Source organism: Rhipicephalus sanguineus, chromosome 6 (genome assembly GCF_013339695.2).
Source record: "Rhipicephalus sanguineus isolate Rsan-2018 chromosome 6, BIME_Rsan_1.4, whole genome shotgun sequence".
Lineage (NCBI taxonomy): Eukaryota > Metazoa > Arthropoda > Arachnida > Ixodida > Ixodidae > Rhipicephalus > Rhipicephalus sanguineus.
In genome coordinates, this window is record NC_051181.1 from 141,358,771 (window position 1) to 141,376,138 (window position 17,368).

At 46.8% G+C, this 17,368-nt stretch overlaps 1 protein-coding gene across 2 annotated transcripts in view; it reads right to left on the minus strand.

The window, feature by feature from the left end:
• The window catches only part of LOC119396579 (ataxin-7-like protein 1), a 28,197-nt gene that overhangs the window by 5,448 nt on the left and 5,381 nt on the right, over positions 1 to 17,368 (minus strand). For both annotated transcript variants that reach the window (XM_037663854.2, XM_037663853.2), the window contains exons 7-12: positions 16,066 to 16,330; positions 15,225 to 15,378; positions 13,920 to 14,064; positions 12,604 to 12,728; positions 5,833 to 6,712; positions 930 to 1,092 (exon numbers count right to left, since the gene is read on the minus strand). In XM_037663854.2, coding sequence (XP_037519782.1) covers positions 930 to 1,092; positions 5,833 to 6,712; positions 12,604 to 12,728; positions 13,920 to 14,064; positions 15,225 to 15,378; positions 16,066 to 16,330 — 1,732 coding nt within the window. The remainder of the gene's footprint in view (positions 1 to 929; positions 1,093 to 5,832; positions 6,713 to 12,603; positions 12,729 to 13,919; positions 14,065 to 15,224; positions 15,379 to 16,065; positions 16,331 to 17,368) is intronic.

A 17,368-nucleotide genomic window follows, 5' to 3' on the forward strand; every position in this document is an offset into this window, starting at 1 on the left:
AATCTACCCGAAAACAAACAACATGTTTCGAAGTAGGGTCTCCCCTTAATACTTTAAGAATGCCTAAACCTTCGTTATTGTTGACAACACTGCCTTAATCATTCACATACTAAAGTAAATGCAGGACATGGAATGTGACACCAGTGGGTATCCTAGTATACTAGCCCAATAACCTAGCATGTCCTCTGTGTAATTCTATCACTAGTACTCAACCACTCACAATGATAGAAAGATCAGATTATCGTAAGACTGCATAAAATGCTAGCCATGCATTTATATTTGATTCTCGGAGAAAAGCTTTTTTTAATATCCCTTTAAATTATCCCCTCAAATCAACATGCGTTTTGTAAGGAATCACACTTTGTTTAGGAACATGTGATGTCCCAAATAAAAACACGACTTTTGTCCAAGTGAGTTTAGAACACCCATTCTTCTTTTATTGCATACAGTACTCATTCAAGATTATTGTGATATGTTGATTTACTTTGAAGCTCTCTCTGTTTTTACGGCACACCCACATTTACGAATGCTCTACTAAAGCTCTTTCAAAAATCTTGCTCCCAACAAGGCACATGAAATGTTCGATACTTTAAAACTGCATATTGTGCTAGAAATATAGCATATTTGAGATCTGTGCACAAATATACATAAACTCAGCAACTTTCGTCAAGGTCAATTAAGGAATTAAAAAAAAATTTCAAGAGCAGTGTCCCTTAAAGTATTGGTCTTGTGTAGCATGAAACAGATCTCACTAGGTGCTCATGCTCGCGGTGTCACCAGTAGTAGTCAGCAACTCAGCAGTACTTAACAGTTATTTACTAACAGAGCTGAAATCACTTTTGTCTTTTGTGCTCAATTTACTGTTAAGAAGCTCTCAAAGGCTCCGATCACAACATGCCCTTCACCAACGCAACAGACTAGCAGCTTACCTTTTGCAACCAATTGAGCCTGGTGATAAGTGGTGCCGTCCAGCACTCCCTGCACCGAATGATTGGGCACAGAGAACAGCTTGCTCTGCCCAAGTACCGTGGGCATACCATTGGGCAGCTGGCTTGCTGTGGGCACAGGCACTTGTGGTGCAGCCAATAGTTCCTGCCACAAGAGAACATAGTGCACCATGAGACGAGAGGCAACTGGATGTGACAGAAACAGACTATATGCAGAAAAACATCTTGTTCAGAGACATAACTATGCCATAAGAAAGAATCACAGGTGTTCTGTGACATGTTTTCATACTTTTCTGTGTGGTGGCCCCTCTTTCGCACCATAGCGTCTATAAGACTAGACAGTTCTAGCACAGCAGTGCAATGCCCAAGCGTACGCTACAAAATACTACATCCGAACTGTGCAAGCGTACAATGCTATGAATAGCTTTGCAGGTTACGCTAACTTTTAAATTTAGTGTTGTGGGGTAGCGGGGATAGCGTAGCAACATGGCAGCATTAAGGCCACCCGCTAAGATCCGATATCGGACTTCTGGCTTATTATTCGTTGTGACAGTAAAGCATAAATGGCGACAACTTTCGCCTAGTCCTATTTCTTAAGGAGTCAAGGAGTGAGCACACGCGAAGATTGCAGTCAGTTTGGGGATCCACCGCCGTGGTCACGAGAGTGCTTTGGCTTCTATATACCAGATGGTGCCACCGATGGTGGTACCCTCGAAGTGATGGCAGCCCGCATAGCACCTACCATCTTGCTCTGCTAGCTTGTACAATGTGCTCATCGGTAGTAAATGATGTCACTCATTATCGCTCTGGGTCATCTTTCTTCCTAACAGACTACCAACGATAACTCAGCATTGCTTCTGATATCGACTCTCGATTGGCGCAGTGAAGCTTTGCGTTTTTACAGCACATCCACGCTTACGGATGCTACACTAAAGCTCTTTCAAAAAGCGTTCTGCTTACTTAGCATAAGGAACATGCTAAACCTAATGCAAGCATTCTATGCTATATAAAACCTGTCTACTTATACACTGTTTCCTGGCAGATAACACTGCAGGAGCTAAGTGCTAAGTGTGTTTTGTAGTGCTGTTGTTTTTCATTAGCGATGCTTTCCAAGGGACAATTATTACTTCAAGTATTACAGCTTGTGCGCATAACATTACGTCAAAGCCTTCTATTTCTGCAATTTTCTGACTCCAGTATGTGAAATACCATGTTCTGGTTGCAAATGCAAGTGATCACTGTGTCTACTGGTTGCAGAAACATGCCACTGTGCTCATTTGGCGGTAAGTTAAGAACTTCAATGCTTTTCATGCAATAAATACACTTCTCCAATATGAAAGCACGAGACCGTGTTACATGTGGTAGTATAATAATATATACATATGTTTGTTTTGTAAGTGATGCATTAAGGTGTACTGTGTCCATTTCTTGAGCACTAGAGACCCCCCAGCGAACAATGCAAGCAATCATAAGCAATCATTCTGCCAATTCTCAGCATCAATTACGGTAAAGTATCAATCATTGCGCAAACACACATTCAAATGTTTGCATTTAACCCAACAAATATACTACCAGTCACCAAATTTGCCGACATAAACAAGGCAGCAAAATTGTATTATTCGGCAGCCAAGAATTTCGCTGATAAAATAAATTTTATTGTGCTTTACAACACAAGAGAATTTTCTCTCATGTCTAATTTATGAAATTTAGTGATGGTTGAGGCTATCGGTGTGCTCCTGTTCGTCCATTGTGCGGCCTGATGCATTTCCAGAGTAGGTAGTTGTGCAAGTATTTTGCAGGATACTGCATGTAAGACCTTGATGCCATGATATTGCCAGTAAATTCAGTTTGGAGCGTTATGTTCTTGTGCGAGCTTGTAAGCAGTAAGCACACCTTTGTTAATTAAGCTTAGCAGACAGGTACGACAGTTGCTGGCTAGCCCAAATTCTGCATCATGTGCAAGGCCATTCGTATAGCTTGTGCGAATGATTTTGTGCCCGATTTTCGATGCAGTCTATGGGTATGAATATATGAAAGGCAAGCTTCTTGCAACAACTTGCCACCCCTGCCTAAAAGAGTTAACCAGCACCACTTAATGAGGATCCAGAAATTGATGTTGCAGTTAGCTGCAAAGATATTCTCCAATAAAAATTCTTCTCGGGCTAGTTTGTGTTGTATCCCAGACGTCATATTTTTTAGCGCAAACAGGAAGAAAAAGAACGAACTGGCTGAGAAGGGAGAGGCAGAGAAGAAGACAGTGTACAAGGCAAGCGCTAAACATCAACTGGCTTTATTTAGGAGAAAAAAACCACGGAAAAGACAGATCATCTAAAGCGCATGCACGCAGCCGTAGCATAGCTAATCAATCATCGACCTGAATAGTCTGAACTCGTTGCCGTACAAATGTACGGACGTGTCACTAATACACTCTGTGCCCTTGCTCTTAACATAGAAAGCTTCCAGCAGCTCCCTTCCCAAGGTATCACCACCCCTACCCAGAATCTTTATCTCGCTTAGCCGCGGAGCGCACGTGCAGGCTGAGCAATGGACCGGTAAATGCGCATTATCACAATTTTTCAACGACAACTCTTCTCTGCCTCTCCCTTCTCAGCCAGTTCGTTTTTTTTCTTCCTGTTTGCGGTAAAAAATATGATGTCTGGGAAAGAGTCTGGGCAACATCGACTTAAAGGGGTCATGAAGCACCCCTTGGGCTTCATGACCCCTTTAAGTCGATGTTGATTGTTGAAATAGCGGTCCAGAAACCTCGTAGTGCTACTTTTATGCCAAGAAAGTGCTTATTTTGAAATAAAATCACGTTTTAGTGGTCCGCATCGCGTTAGCGCACTTCAAATCACCTGCCTGAAACCATTATTTCGCACATCATTGTTGCCGTGCCCAACGTTGCCCGCCTTTACTGCGCGGCGGTGTGCACTGGCGGCGTGCACCATTCGGGCATCCGGCAACATCACATGCATGCGGTATTTTGTTGAAGCACGCCTTGGGCTTCATGACCCCTTTCTGTGGAAAACACATTCTGTGGAAAGCTGACATGGCTATGAACTGCTCTGCCAAATACAGTAAAAGCTCGTTAATTCGACTCTCGTTAATTCGGAAAATCGGTTAATTCGGACACGTCATCTGGTCCCTGTAAATATATGCATCACTCTATGAGACCGGGCGCTCGTTATTTCGGACAGATTTGACTGCAAATCAGATAATTCGGCGACTTTAGGGCCGCTGGCGAGGCTCGAAAACGAAAAAAGAACCATTCGGAACAAAAGTGAAGCTCAAACGCTGCATCGCCATGGACATCAATTATCGGCTTGGCTTGACTTGAGACTGGTTGAACGCGTTTTCTTCGCGTGTGATAGCGTGTGGGTATGGCGCGGTGTCATTTTTGTTGCTTTGTTTCCGTTGGTGTGCTGCATCGTTGAACGCCGTTTTATCGAGGAACGATTCAGTACGGCTCCTTTAGCTTGATCGTTGCTGCTGCTTTTGTGCTGACTTCTCGTGTGAACGGACTCTCCGCCGATGGCAACGCCGGCGAAGCGGCCCAAGTACGAGGCCAAGACTTCACCACCAAAGTAGAAATTTTGCGTGCCCTGAAATGACGTCGGCAAACAATACGACGTGAGTCTCCTGAGCGCAGTTAGCATTCTTCGCGTATGTGTGGCAGAGCACGCCTGTGCACGCCATTGCCAACTGTTTCAGGCACAGTGGCTTTGTTGTACCCGACTCCAGCGATGCCGCAGTGGCCGAAGTGTCGCCGAACGACGGTGCCGACGACGGGCAGGATTTCGGAAGTGTTATGCCTGATGCAGTGACACTCGACGATTATATCGGCATTGATGGCGTTGCCACTGCCGGCTCTCTGACTGATGAGCAAATCGTCAAGGAAGTGATGCATGGCGACGAATCCGAGAACGAAGAGCGTGAAGAGGAGCAGCCACACTATGAGCCACACAGGCCCCCTCGTACTGTGAAGGAAGCCGCGGAGGCCCTCGTTGTCCTCAAAGAATTTTGTTTTGGCACCGCAGACAGCATGCGAGCTGCTGAGCACCTTGAAGAGCTCAGAAAAATTGTGTCCGCGCGAATTTATGCTCGAAAACAGAGACGCATCCGCGATTACCTTGTAAAGTAAAGGTATGTTGAAAAAACTTGCATTTATTGTGTTTATTTTGACCATTCGATAATTCGGACAATCGGTTAATTCGGACATATTTTCCGGTCCCTAGAAATCCGAATTAACAAGCTTTTACTGTATTACAGTCGTGCGCGCCGCGTAAAGGCCACAAGCGGAGCGCGAATTTGCCGTTTCCCCAGGCACCCTCTTTTCAAACAGAGGCCGGTTCTCACTCACGTCGGTCGGCGTGGCGTCTGCACGTTGACGTCGCGGATCTGCCAGTTTACTTCGCAAGAGACATAGCATGCTTATTGGCCGATAGCCGACGTAAATCGAGAGCGGCGTTCGGATCAGATGCGCTTCTTGCCACGGGGTGCCGCCACTTGCCGGCGCCGCACTCCTCAGTACATGGTAGCCGCACTCGCGCACGCGAATCACAGCGGGGGAGCGATCGCGTTTCATGACGCGCGCTGACGTAACTTCTTTCCCCCGTGTCATCCCTCCCTATGTAGCTTCCAGTGCGCTCGTCGGCACGAGAAGAGAGAAAGTGCTGAGAGCATGCGCCAAACCACCGTAACTCCGCTCATTCTTGACGGATTCTAGAAACTTTTGCGGCAATCGATTCGGGAGGCAGTAAAATCCCATACTGAGGTCATTAGATCATTACTTGGAATAGTGGCTCATGACCCCTTTAATATTTGCCTTTAGTGTCCCTTTAAAAGAACACATATGCACACATTGCACATGTAAGCATGCACTTACCGGCAGGGCCAAGCCTTGGGAAATGGGAGGCTGGTGGTGGTTCCTCATCCCAGGTGCTGTTGATGAGGTGCGCCCAGAGGCAGGAGGGTTCGGTTTGCGTGCCTTCAGCAGGGTAGGCCCAGCAGCCGGCTTCGCAGCCTTCTCATCGACGGGGCGACACTGTAGCAATGTCGTGGCCACCGCCGGTTTGCTAATTTTCACCGAGTGAAGCAAGCCACTGCTGTTGACCTGCCCATTGAGCACATCCGCCGTGGTCACCAGCATGGCCGTTCCTCCGTCCTTGGGCACCACACCCTGTCCCGACACTTGAAGTCTCGACAGTGCACCCAAATGGGTCCTAAATGGAAAGGTCACCGACGTGCCCGACAATGGCACTTGCACGGCAGAAGCCACGGACGACGCCGGCGTGCCGGTTGCCATCGACGAGACCGCGGCCAATGATGAGACCAGCGAGGAAGTCGAGGAGGTCACCACGGCCGTGATGGTGGAGGAGACTGGCTTCTTTTTGCGAGGACCACTGGATAGAAGCACGTTGCCACTACTACTGCCACCACAGTTGCTCGCCGCACTCCTGGACGGAGCGGCTTGCTTCGATGGGTGCGTGGCTTTTGACACTGGGTGGGCAGCGGCGTTGGCCGTCGGCACTGCCTGAGTGCTCACAGTGCCCCCACTCGTGCCAGTTGGATGTGGACTGCTTCGAACAGCAGTGGCCAGAGTATGCGGCACTGAAGTCTGTGATGTGGCCACTGCGACTGGAGTTTCCACCACTGCCACACTGCCGAGGCTGTACAGATCGGCGGAGCGCTGGTGTTCGTCTTTTGAACTGGTGTACCCAGAGCCAGCGGCATTTGGAAGCCGCGAGCCAACCACGCACAGCCTCCTGCAAAATGCAGACGAGCCAAGTCATGATTGCTGCAGCTAGGTTTGTGAACAGTATCCGTTTTGCCGTTTAGTATTCCAGGCTACCACATTTCTCGCATGATCTAACAGAAAGCAGGTATTACAAAGCATGTCGTATGGCTTTCTTGCAGCAACGCATTTAAAGGGACTGACAACCAATTTTTAGGGCACCTATGTTTTTTAGCTCAACGGAAAGGTAACTGGTCAAGTGTCTAGCCGTGGAATGGTAACGTGGAAAACACCGTAAAACATTTTAAATCAGAATTTTTCTATCTGCGGCGAATACGAAGTCTTGTGCACACTTCACAACGCATGCTGCAAACAATGAGCTCAAGAGCGGTTCGTGTCCGAGTGCGGCGGTTTACTGAGCATGTGCTGCGGCTTGACATGAGCCACTGGCACCCGAGAAGGCAGCGCCGCTTCTCACCATGTAACTCCTTTTACCTTGTAGGCAGCACAGAACAGAGCGGGGAGAGATAATATACATGCTCTAACTTTGAGGACCAATTATGGTGCTTATGACAGCATCAGACTATGTGATTACGTACAGCAAAGTGACCGACTTCATAATCCAGCTTCAAGGCTCTTCCGCTAGGCTGCGCAATCTACCGGTTTTTGTTACTTTTAAGCACGATTTGAAAATATAAATCCTACTAACAACACGAAAAAGATGCTGGAATCTGTTCCTATATTTCCCGGTCTTTTCATTTCTACCAGGATCCAATACGCGTTCTGCTCAGTTGTCAGTCCCTTTAAATAGAGCTCGGGCTCTAATCTGGCTACATGGAGGGAGGAAACTAGAGACAAAACATTACGCCAAGCAAACAACATTCGCAACTTAGCTATCCACAAAGCCTTTTTTTTCTTTCTTAAATTTAGATTCATGTAAAGAGAGGTAATTTCTTTTCTGTGATAAATGCAACTATCTTTATCCTTCTGTTTTCTTACTTTTTCATTCCCTGATAAAATATCCTTATATGCTGACCTAACGACATGTTTCAGTAGGTGTAACCTATACTTTTTCTTTTCCCTTCTTGGTGCACAAGCTTACTCTTCTCCCACTCCACTTTTGAGTTTGAGGGAGAGTGAGCATACATAAACATGCTGTTAAGAAAGCTATTTGCAGCCCCGACGCAGACAAGTCCTCTTGTTGAAACATTAGATCCAGAGTTTTCTGTTCGACCATTTCCCACCTCCTTCCTATTAGTACAGTAGAACCCCGCTGTTACGTTCCTCACTGCTGCGTTTTCCCGGCTGTTACGTCGTTTTCCGCCGGTCCCGGCATAGCTCCCATAGGATACAATGTATTGGGAACCCTGCTGTTACGTCGTAACTGTCGGCCCGTTCCCGTATGATACGTCGCGAAGTGCGCTCGGAGCCGACCGAGTGACTACCAAAGAGAGCCGCCATGGTGCATTTTCACGCAGCTTGGCCTCGTTTGACCGTAATATTAGCCGCATGAGAGGCGCAAGCAACAGAATCTTTCAATTGATGCAAACAAAAGCATGGCCTTCGAGATTCAAATTGCAAAGATGGCGTCTCTGACGTAACTGCTCGCGAAAGCAAGGCCTTCGAGATTGGCATTTACTATTGACAAAAGCATAGCCCTTGAGATTTGTATTGCACAAACATGGCGTGTATGACGTAATTGCTGGCGAAAGCAAGGCCTTCGAGATTGGCATTCACTTCTGCCATCGCGTTGGCGTAGACTCATCATCATCTTTATTTGTCGGAGAGCGGGAGGAGTTCGAGCTGGTTGGAGCTCGCATGGTCGTAAGTGCGGTTCGCGGTCGGACTCGCCGCGCCGGTCGTGATTGCGTGTGCTTAGTTCTTTCATGCCTACAGCTGTTGGTGTTAAAAAAAATCACATACGTTGATTACATTTCTGTAGATGAGGCCGTCCTAAGCTCCGCGTTTCTATCCATCGACTAGATCGCGGCTGAGCGCGCCAATTTTCGTGCTGCTCGTAAGAATTGAAATAAAATTCTGTACCACTAAATATTTTGCCGTTTTTCCTGTTATTCATGATGACTGAGGGGCGCGAAAAAACGGTGAGAAGGTGAAAACAGAGAGAAGGGCCGGATTGCATCAGTCACCCCTCTATCAGTCTGCAGGAAGGGGAGATAGCCTATCTACAACGTTACTTCACGCAGGCATGCTGAGCATATGGTTTTTTTGGTCGACTCGTTGGGTTAAATTTGTTTTCACTGCGTTATAAATATGTCTTTCCTGAATAAAAATATTCCAGTTGCTAGTAGCGCGTCGTCCCGTGTACTTCTTTTCTTTGTGTACCGTTTTTTCGCGCCCCTCAGTCATCATGAACAAATACCAACTCGCCCAACTTTTTACTTTACTTTCCTGTTTTTCGGCTGTTACGTTTCCCGTCTCTTACGTTTATTTCCTACGGTCCCTTCAAAAACGTATCAGCGGGGTTCTACTGTATTGTAATTCCTAGCACACTGCAAGCTATACCACACATGTCCAGCCATCATTGCACCAAGCCTTTATCTTGGTGCAAACCCTTCAGAGAGTAATCCTCTCCACCGTACAGCGCTCACAGTAGATAAATAAAAGTTAGCTCTTTGTGCCTACTGCTCCCACTCATTTCATGTACTGCCATTTGAAATTTTCAATTTTAAGACATCGGATGGTATAAGATGGATAGGTGCAAGTTACAGAGCTCTGCAAAACTGTTTGCGGGGTGAAATGGACACTGGTCAAGTAAGGAAACCAGTAGCCTTGGAAATCGCAGATGCCGAGGCATTCAATTTTGCACACTGGTCTGAATTCCAAACTCCTGCATGATGGTGTTTGGAACTGGTTTTTGTAGTGTGCTTAGCACAACACAGCCACCCACTTCTTTTGGTTCAGGAGACATGAAAATACTGACTCAACTGAGACAGATCACTCCAAGTCTAGAAACAAAATGTGCATGAAATGGGCACAAAAAGGAAGCAGTCATGACACCTTAGGTACACAAGACAGGGAAAACTAAAACGTAAGAAACAGAAAATATTTGACTGCAAATACAGTCATACCTTAATGAAATTCTCGATATAGCAATGTATTTAACTTTTTATAACTTCATATCCATGGAACACCATGTGTTGGAAACCTCAATACTATAACAAAGATTGCATGGCATCTAGCCCTAGACGTGCATTGAAGCTGACATTTTCTCGCCTTGCCAAACACGTGCAGGATCTCTAACAGGCTCTTACATCAAACGCACATGATGGCCACAGGTCACATGACCACAAGCTTGTTGCACAAGCAGAGCCAAGATTGCTGGCCGAACATCACATCTGTGCATGCCAATTGTTGCTCTTGGCCGTCCGAGCTCGGCAACAATTTCTTTGTGTGCCTTCCTGAAGCTATCGCCACAGCTGTCAAGCAAGCCAAAGCAAACATTTGGAAGCACAATGACTGAGTAAGCTGTCTTAATGCTTGTTTTGTGCCTGGCTACAGACTACAGTCGCCGACCGATAAAGCGGACACCGATAATTCGGACATGCTCTGTAATTCGGATAGTCGCGCGGCACCGCCGATGATCCCATAGAAGTAATGTGTAAAGACGACCGATATTTCGGACAGCTGCGAGATCTACATTCGATAATCCGTACCCTGTCCGAGACTGTTGCGCACGCCGAATCGCCAGCCATTATCTCCTCCGGCACCCGTACCAAACAAAGTATGGCCTCAGAGATCAAAACGAAAGCTAATTGGGGATCTATGAGGCTCTATTTCGATCGCTACTTTATGCCTCAGATTTGTGATTGGAAATGCTGATCTTGGAGGCACTGGTCAACTATGGGAAATCGTATCGACATCACGAACGTCCTACATTCCGGTTCCTGTATCCCCGCGCTGCTATCGCCGCCATTTTGTCGAATGCGTCTGCGGTAAAGCGTTCTGCGCGCGCGTTCATTTTTATCTTGAGACTTGCTTCATTTTACGCTCGCTGTCTCAAAAGATCTGAGTTAAATGGTGCCAACGGTGCCCTCACAGCCAGCGCCGAAGGCCGCGCCGACGATAATGAAAGGCGGCAGATACATTCAACTGCCGATTTTTCGGACGCCCGATTTTCCGGACATGCTCGAAACTTCGGACGCTTTCGCGGCACCGTCACGAGCCCCATAGACGTCAGTGGTCAAGAACGTCGGAAATTTCGGACGCTAAAACTCTTCGGCGTCCGATTTTTCGGACTTTCTGCCCAAATTGCAGGTTCGAAAGGCAATAACTGAAGCCCCCACCTCTGCCGCGTCTATCATCTCGTAGGTTCGAACCAGCGCTTTCGCGAGTCTACCTGTTTGCGACAGTAGCAGAGTCCGAAAATCAGCTTTGTCGCGATGTTGAAGTGCTATGGGGTGAAGTGGACCGGCAATTCAAAGGGGCCGCTATCACGGCGCCGTGAGGCGATGTCTTTACGGATAAGCAGTGGAAATGCACGGAGGCGTGATGGCGGCAGGTGGCAAACGCGCCAGTACGGCTCAATCGCTGACAAGCCTTGCGATAAGCATCTTCAGTCAACTGCTCGATAGTGCATGTGGCCTGGTGCAGTTGCATGCGTAGTGCACGCATTTAATAGGCGAGAACCCAAACGCGCCGCGCCGCCATTCATGCTGCCTCTTTGTGCGACCGCTAAGTGCCCCGCACAGACGCGTTGCCTTCACGAACGAAACCAGCTCGTCATCGTACAGCGATCACATCACACTGGCGGAGATACAGGTGGACTTGGTTGCACGTAAGCGGAAGTGCGGGCAGCAAGGCATTGACAACTTTTTTCGGCCACCGGGACCTTGAAGTTTCAACAAAAGTATTTTTTTTCTGGCGCATTCGTTTTTTCGGACATTCGATAATTCGGACTTATTTACGTTCCCCGTGGAGTCCGAATTATCGGTCGTCGACTGTATGTGGCTAGGTGATTGATGGGCTGCTACCATAGGTTGGCAAAAAATTTTGAGCTCCCTCAGACTCAGTCATGAAATATATTTTGCTCTTTGGGCTCACTCGGACTCAGACTCACCAAAATTTTCCTCAACCGGACTCACTCGGACTCAGAGTCGCTAAAACATTACTCAGCCAGACTAACTCATACTCACCGGCTCGGTCTGAGTCTGGGTGAGTGAATGAGTCAACTCATGAGTCCGTTAGCATATTATTGGCTTTTCGACCCCGATGTCAATGCTCTTTAACAGCAACATCTCGCATAATCGGTGCTCTCCTTGGCACCTTTCTATGTCGTACCTCTATATACGAGTTACCAGTTGTTCCAATCCAGTAAGGACATTTTTATTCAAAGAGATGACTCACATGAGATATTTTTATGAAGAACGTCCCTTGATAGAGAACCCTCCCCCTTCCTTCGTAACTCATGCATTTGTTCAATAAATATTAAGCTGGCGTATGGACGCTCGTGCTCTGAAGTATGCGTGAGTAGACGTGAGGCGACATAAGGCTGATAGTAATGCTCAAGTTGAGTAGAGAGGACCACAGGTTGGCAAAATATGTGGAGCTCACTCAGACTCACTCAAGAAATATAGTTTGCTCTAAGGGCTCACTCGGACTCAGACTCATCAAAATTTTCCTCAACCGGACTCGCTCAGACTCAGACTCATGGCAAGATCTGAGTCTGAGTGAGTAGGCTCATGTGTGAGTTTGCCGACCTATGGCTGCTGCCACACTCTCAAACGCATGTCTCTCTCTCAAACACACAATCTCTCTCGTTCATGCGATATCCAGCGGCCGGAAAGCGCACCGTGCGGTTGTAGTTAGGCAATGTACCAAACATTGGTGCCCGGAAATTGTACGAAACGAGAACGTATCGGCCAGGCTCTACTCTACTATCCACACAACAATGGCATCCCATACTTCAGGGGTGGTGGTTGTGTGCCATCGGTGCCCAGTGCCGATGCCAGAGCTGAACGCGTTGCGTCCCACCGCCGATCCAATAGAAACAGGCCGTTGCCCATTTGCCTCAGGCCAAAGGTACACACCTGTAAAGGTAGCAAATTTTCAATTTCAAGATGTCGGATAATGTAAGATGGCTAAATGTAAGCAAGTTACACAGTCCTGCAAAGCTGTCTGCGGGGTGAAATGGTCACTGGTCCAGTAAGAGAACCAGTAGCCTTGGAAATCGCAGATGCCGAGGCAATCAATTTCGCACACTGGTCTGAATTCCAAACTCCTGCATGATGGTGTTTGGAACTGGTTTTTGTAGTGTGCTTAGCACATTAGCACATCACAGCCACCCATCTCGTTTGGTTCAAGGAACCTGAAAATACAGAGGTTGGCCAACAAAAGTGCCATAGCTTTGCAATAGTGCAAGCGTGAAGTCCTGCCGAGCAAAATGCTGCATACTGCGAAGAAATTTGCAACAGCCAAATTGGCTGCAAGTTATTACTACCTAAGCTAATGAAGTAATCTTGACAAAGCTGCATGGCTAGCAATAGTTTAATATCATCAAAGGCCTTGAAAAAAAAATTTGAAAAAAAAAAAATGAAAAATAGGATATTTTGACCAAATTTACCATTACCATTGCCACGTCCCCCCTTAAGAACCCCACCAAGTCTAAGTTGCAACTGGCAACATTTGTGGCCATACAACAAGTCCCGCCTCTAGCCAAGTCGGTCAGTACGAGTCATATTGATCCCGCACTGACCTTTGTCACTTGCTGACTAGACTGTCGTCGTGTTCGCATGCTAGTCACCGGAGGCAGTGTTCAAGGCGAGAATCTCTTACAGGGATGCTTTCTCTTTCAAAAAGTTTCACGAGCCAAGAGCTGGATGCATTCGGTCACCTATGGCCACAGAAGTCCGACACTGTGCCCATAGTGCCACCTCTAGCTTTAAGTGCACTGTGGGAAAACCTGCCGCCTGTCAACTTAGTGCATGTGGTCGGGGGGCATAGTTTAACATATATGTAAAGAAAATCAACATTGCACGCGATTTTTGGGGTGAAGTGAAAGGAGTTATATAGACAATAATTCAATATATATCCACGTTTGATACATCAACATTTCACTGTAAAGCCATGTGGTGAACAGTATGGCTTGCTTGGAATTACAGATGAATCTGGGATACTCTCAGGCACAAGTCTTTCTACCTTTTCCTAACACTGCTTTACTGTGTGCAAAACTACACGCAAGCAACAGCAACGCAAGCAGTGGTGGACTGAGTGCGACTTACAGCCGCCGGCCTTGGGTGGTGCGAGACGTATGGATCATTGCTGTGGTCAGGCCTTTGGCGCGCAGTGCTTCCTGAGCTCGCAGAGCTGCTACCGGCTGGTGGCTGGCTACTTGCCTGTGCAGCAGGTGTTGTGTCCATTGGGGTGCTGAGGCAAAAAGAAAAAACGCCACGAAATGGACGAGTTGTTGATGGTAGTCGGAGAGCGGCTGACATATCTGCCTTGAATACATGAATACAGATCACAATTACAGATCTTGACAGTTTGTCAAGGAATACAGATCAGACCACTTGAACAGAATAAAATAATGGCCCTCGTAGGCTCGTGAGTGGAACCTGTGCAAACAGACAACTTGATATGAGATGCACAAGGTCTGCCACAGTTGTGGCTTTAGTTCTAAATAATCATCATACCTTGAATCTGAACCTCAAACACCATGCAGTCTTCTTAAGCTTAGGTGATCATAAATTTGTCCTAGTCTGAAATACGAATGCGCGACTAACGTCTTTGCAGAGCAGGTGACCTGAACAAGCAGCCAACTGATTACAGTGCGAGGGAGAGTTGACTGACAACTTGAAGCATGGGAACACTGTACATGGCAAATTAGTTCTATTGAATGTGTCGTCAACCAAAAAGCTTTCTTTCCAACAAATCGGCAGAGATTTACTTTGTAGATTCACGCTGCAAAATGGGTGGTCGACAACTTTCCGTCTCTCAAACCTCACTCCACATTGCTATGTCGTGCAGCACTGATCTGCCATATTTGGAGAAAGCAGTGCATGCAATTTGGAGAGGCCAGCTTTGCGAAGAGAAGCGCTTTGATTAGTAAAGCGCAGGGTTAAAGGGACACTAAAAAGAGAAACAAGGTTTCTCATATTAGTAAATGACTGTTACAATTCCAAAATCACCACGCTTGCCATGAGAAGACACTTGGTAAGCCGAAAAATGCGCAAAAAGAAAATGCGAGTGGCGACGTCACAGTGAATTTCCCACGCCAAATACCATGACACCGTAAATTTGGCCATGTCTACTAAGTCCTATGTAGTTCCTAATCGCTAAAAATAATGCGCATTGTCCTCTGAAGGGGCCAGACTAGACATACCAAGTTTCAGGAAGGTTCGTCGAGCAAATGTCGCCCAAACATGAAACATACACTTTGAAATGCATGAAACTTTGACAATGACTTCTCCTTTACTAATATATGATGGTGAAATTGAGTTTTCAGAGCACAATTTATCAATCTAAAGCGATTCGTTGTTTCACTTTAGTGTCTAAGGTTTGGCTCCTGGGCCCAAAAGTGTACGCACCTTTTCGCGTGCTGGTCCTGCTTGGCAGGGGCTCCAGACGAGGAAGCAGCCGTACTGGAGCCTTTGGACAACACACTCTGCTTAGAACCACCACCGCCCGAGGCTCGTACGAGCACATGCCCCGATCCCCCGGACGTCCTATTGCCTGGAAGAGCTGCGGGCGGGAATGGAAATTCGTTCAAACTTTAGCAGCCGTAGTGAATTGAGACTTAAATTTCTGTATCGCGATTTCATCAATGCTTACGTGGACGTGCCAGAAGAATGCTGACACTTTGCAAAAAGGCGAAGTTCCCAGGTGCACCTTGAAAGTGTAACATTAGCACGTTTTTCTCAGAATAGTATGCGTGCCATCCGGTGAGAAAATCAAGTTATGAAACTCTCCACTGCCCCTCCATTTCTCCTTATAGGACAGGACAGCACAATAACTGAACGGGGCTCTTACATTAGCATACGAGTGATAGAACTTAGTAATTGTGGGGGTTTTACGTCCCAAACGATATCATTACGAGGGACGCCGTACTGGAGGGCTCCGGAAGTTTCGACCACCTGGGGTCCTTTACCGTGCACCCAAATTGAAGTACACGGGCATCTAGCATCTTGCATTCATTGAAATGTGGTGTGATAGAACTTGATGGATGCTACGAACTGGTCTCATTTGAGCATACAAAATTGGCCTACCTCCTGCTTTGAGTTGTACAGGGTTTGCCTACTCTTTCTGAGCTAATGTTCTTCGAGGCAATCAAGCTCGGAAATCCTCGCACCAGAAACACGCGTTGGTGAGAAAACTGGAGTTGTTTGCACTGCTGCAGCTGGTATACTTGGGAAGTGTTTGAAAACTCACCTTCACCGGGGCACCCGTGTTTCCCGGCAGATGACGCTGCCACGTTAGTAGATGATGGCCCGCCAGTGTGATGAGATGATGACAATGGTGATGGTGCGGGTGACGCAGTAACACCGTCCGTTACTGAACTGGCCGACGACGATGCTGGATGCGCTGATTTGCTGGCATTGAGGGCCGCTTCCTTTGTGGCTCGGTGCTCAGACAAGAGCTCGTCGAAGTTCTTGCGACGTCCAGCAACTGCTCGGCGCAGCGTCAAGGAGTGGGTCTGTAAGCAAATGGCCGAACAACAACGTTGTGCTGTCTTGTCGCGTAAGACAAAAGGAGCAAGGCCTATGTGGTTTGACAATTGCAAACGGGCTAAGCTTTATGTATCTGGCTCGGTGACAAATTAAAGAGGGACCGCACACACACACACAGAAACTTAAAGGGCCTCTAAACCACCTTCGGTATATTTTTTACCATTTCAAGTAAACATTCGCATGGAGTTCAGAATGCCGTCATGACCAACAATGCCAAACGTGGCAGTACTATGAACCGCAGGAGCGCCATGAAATAGAAAAGCAATTCTGTGCTCCTCTCCGGACTTTTCCGTTTCCCTAGCGTTGGCCGTAATGTCACCACCTGCATCTCGTCACGTCAGCACCAACAAGAACCCATTTGTCGGCAGTAGATATAAGACTGCCTCCTGCTCATCCTCCTCACACGGCGAGGAGCACTCTGCGAGGAAAAAAGACGGACCATCAAACGGAGTGTAGCAAAGGAAAGAGCAAAATGAGCGAGGACCGAATTTCGATCATCAAACGCATGTAACTCTGCCATTACGGCACCATTTTGAAAAATTCTCACGGCTATGAGTTCATTGTAGACTTGTGCACATCTGCGACACCACAACTAAATTTCAACCTCCAGTATGGTTTAGGGGCCCTTTAAGGTATGTCACCACCTTTCTGTAAACTTTTTTTTAATATTGAGCTTTACAATTTTATTTTAAAATGGGCTTATAAAGGATCGTCTTAAATGATGTTCATATGCAGAAAATAGTGAAAAAAATCAGAATTACATCTGCCGCTGATGCTCGCTAACTTATCAGTTTCTGTAACCACACCAACACTAGTTTCGGTTTCACAACCACTCACAACATGTTCAAGAATTGGCTATAATTTCGGAACCCCCTAAATAAGATAGAAACATAATCCTTTCGGCAAAATATTTTTGAATGTTTGGGGATTCTTGGAATCTAAAAATTAAAAAATCTGTTTTTTGGAAAAAAATGCGTTTTCAAAGGTGGCGACATACCTTAAGC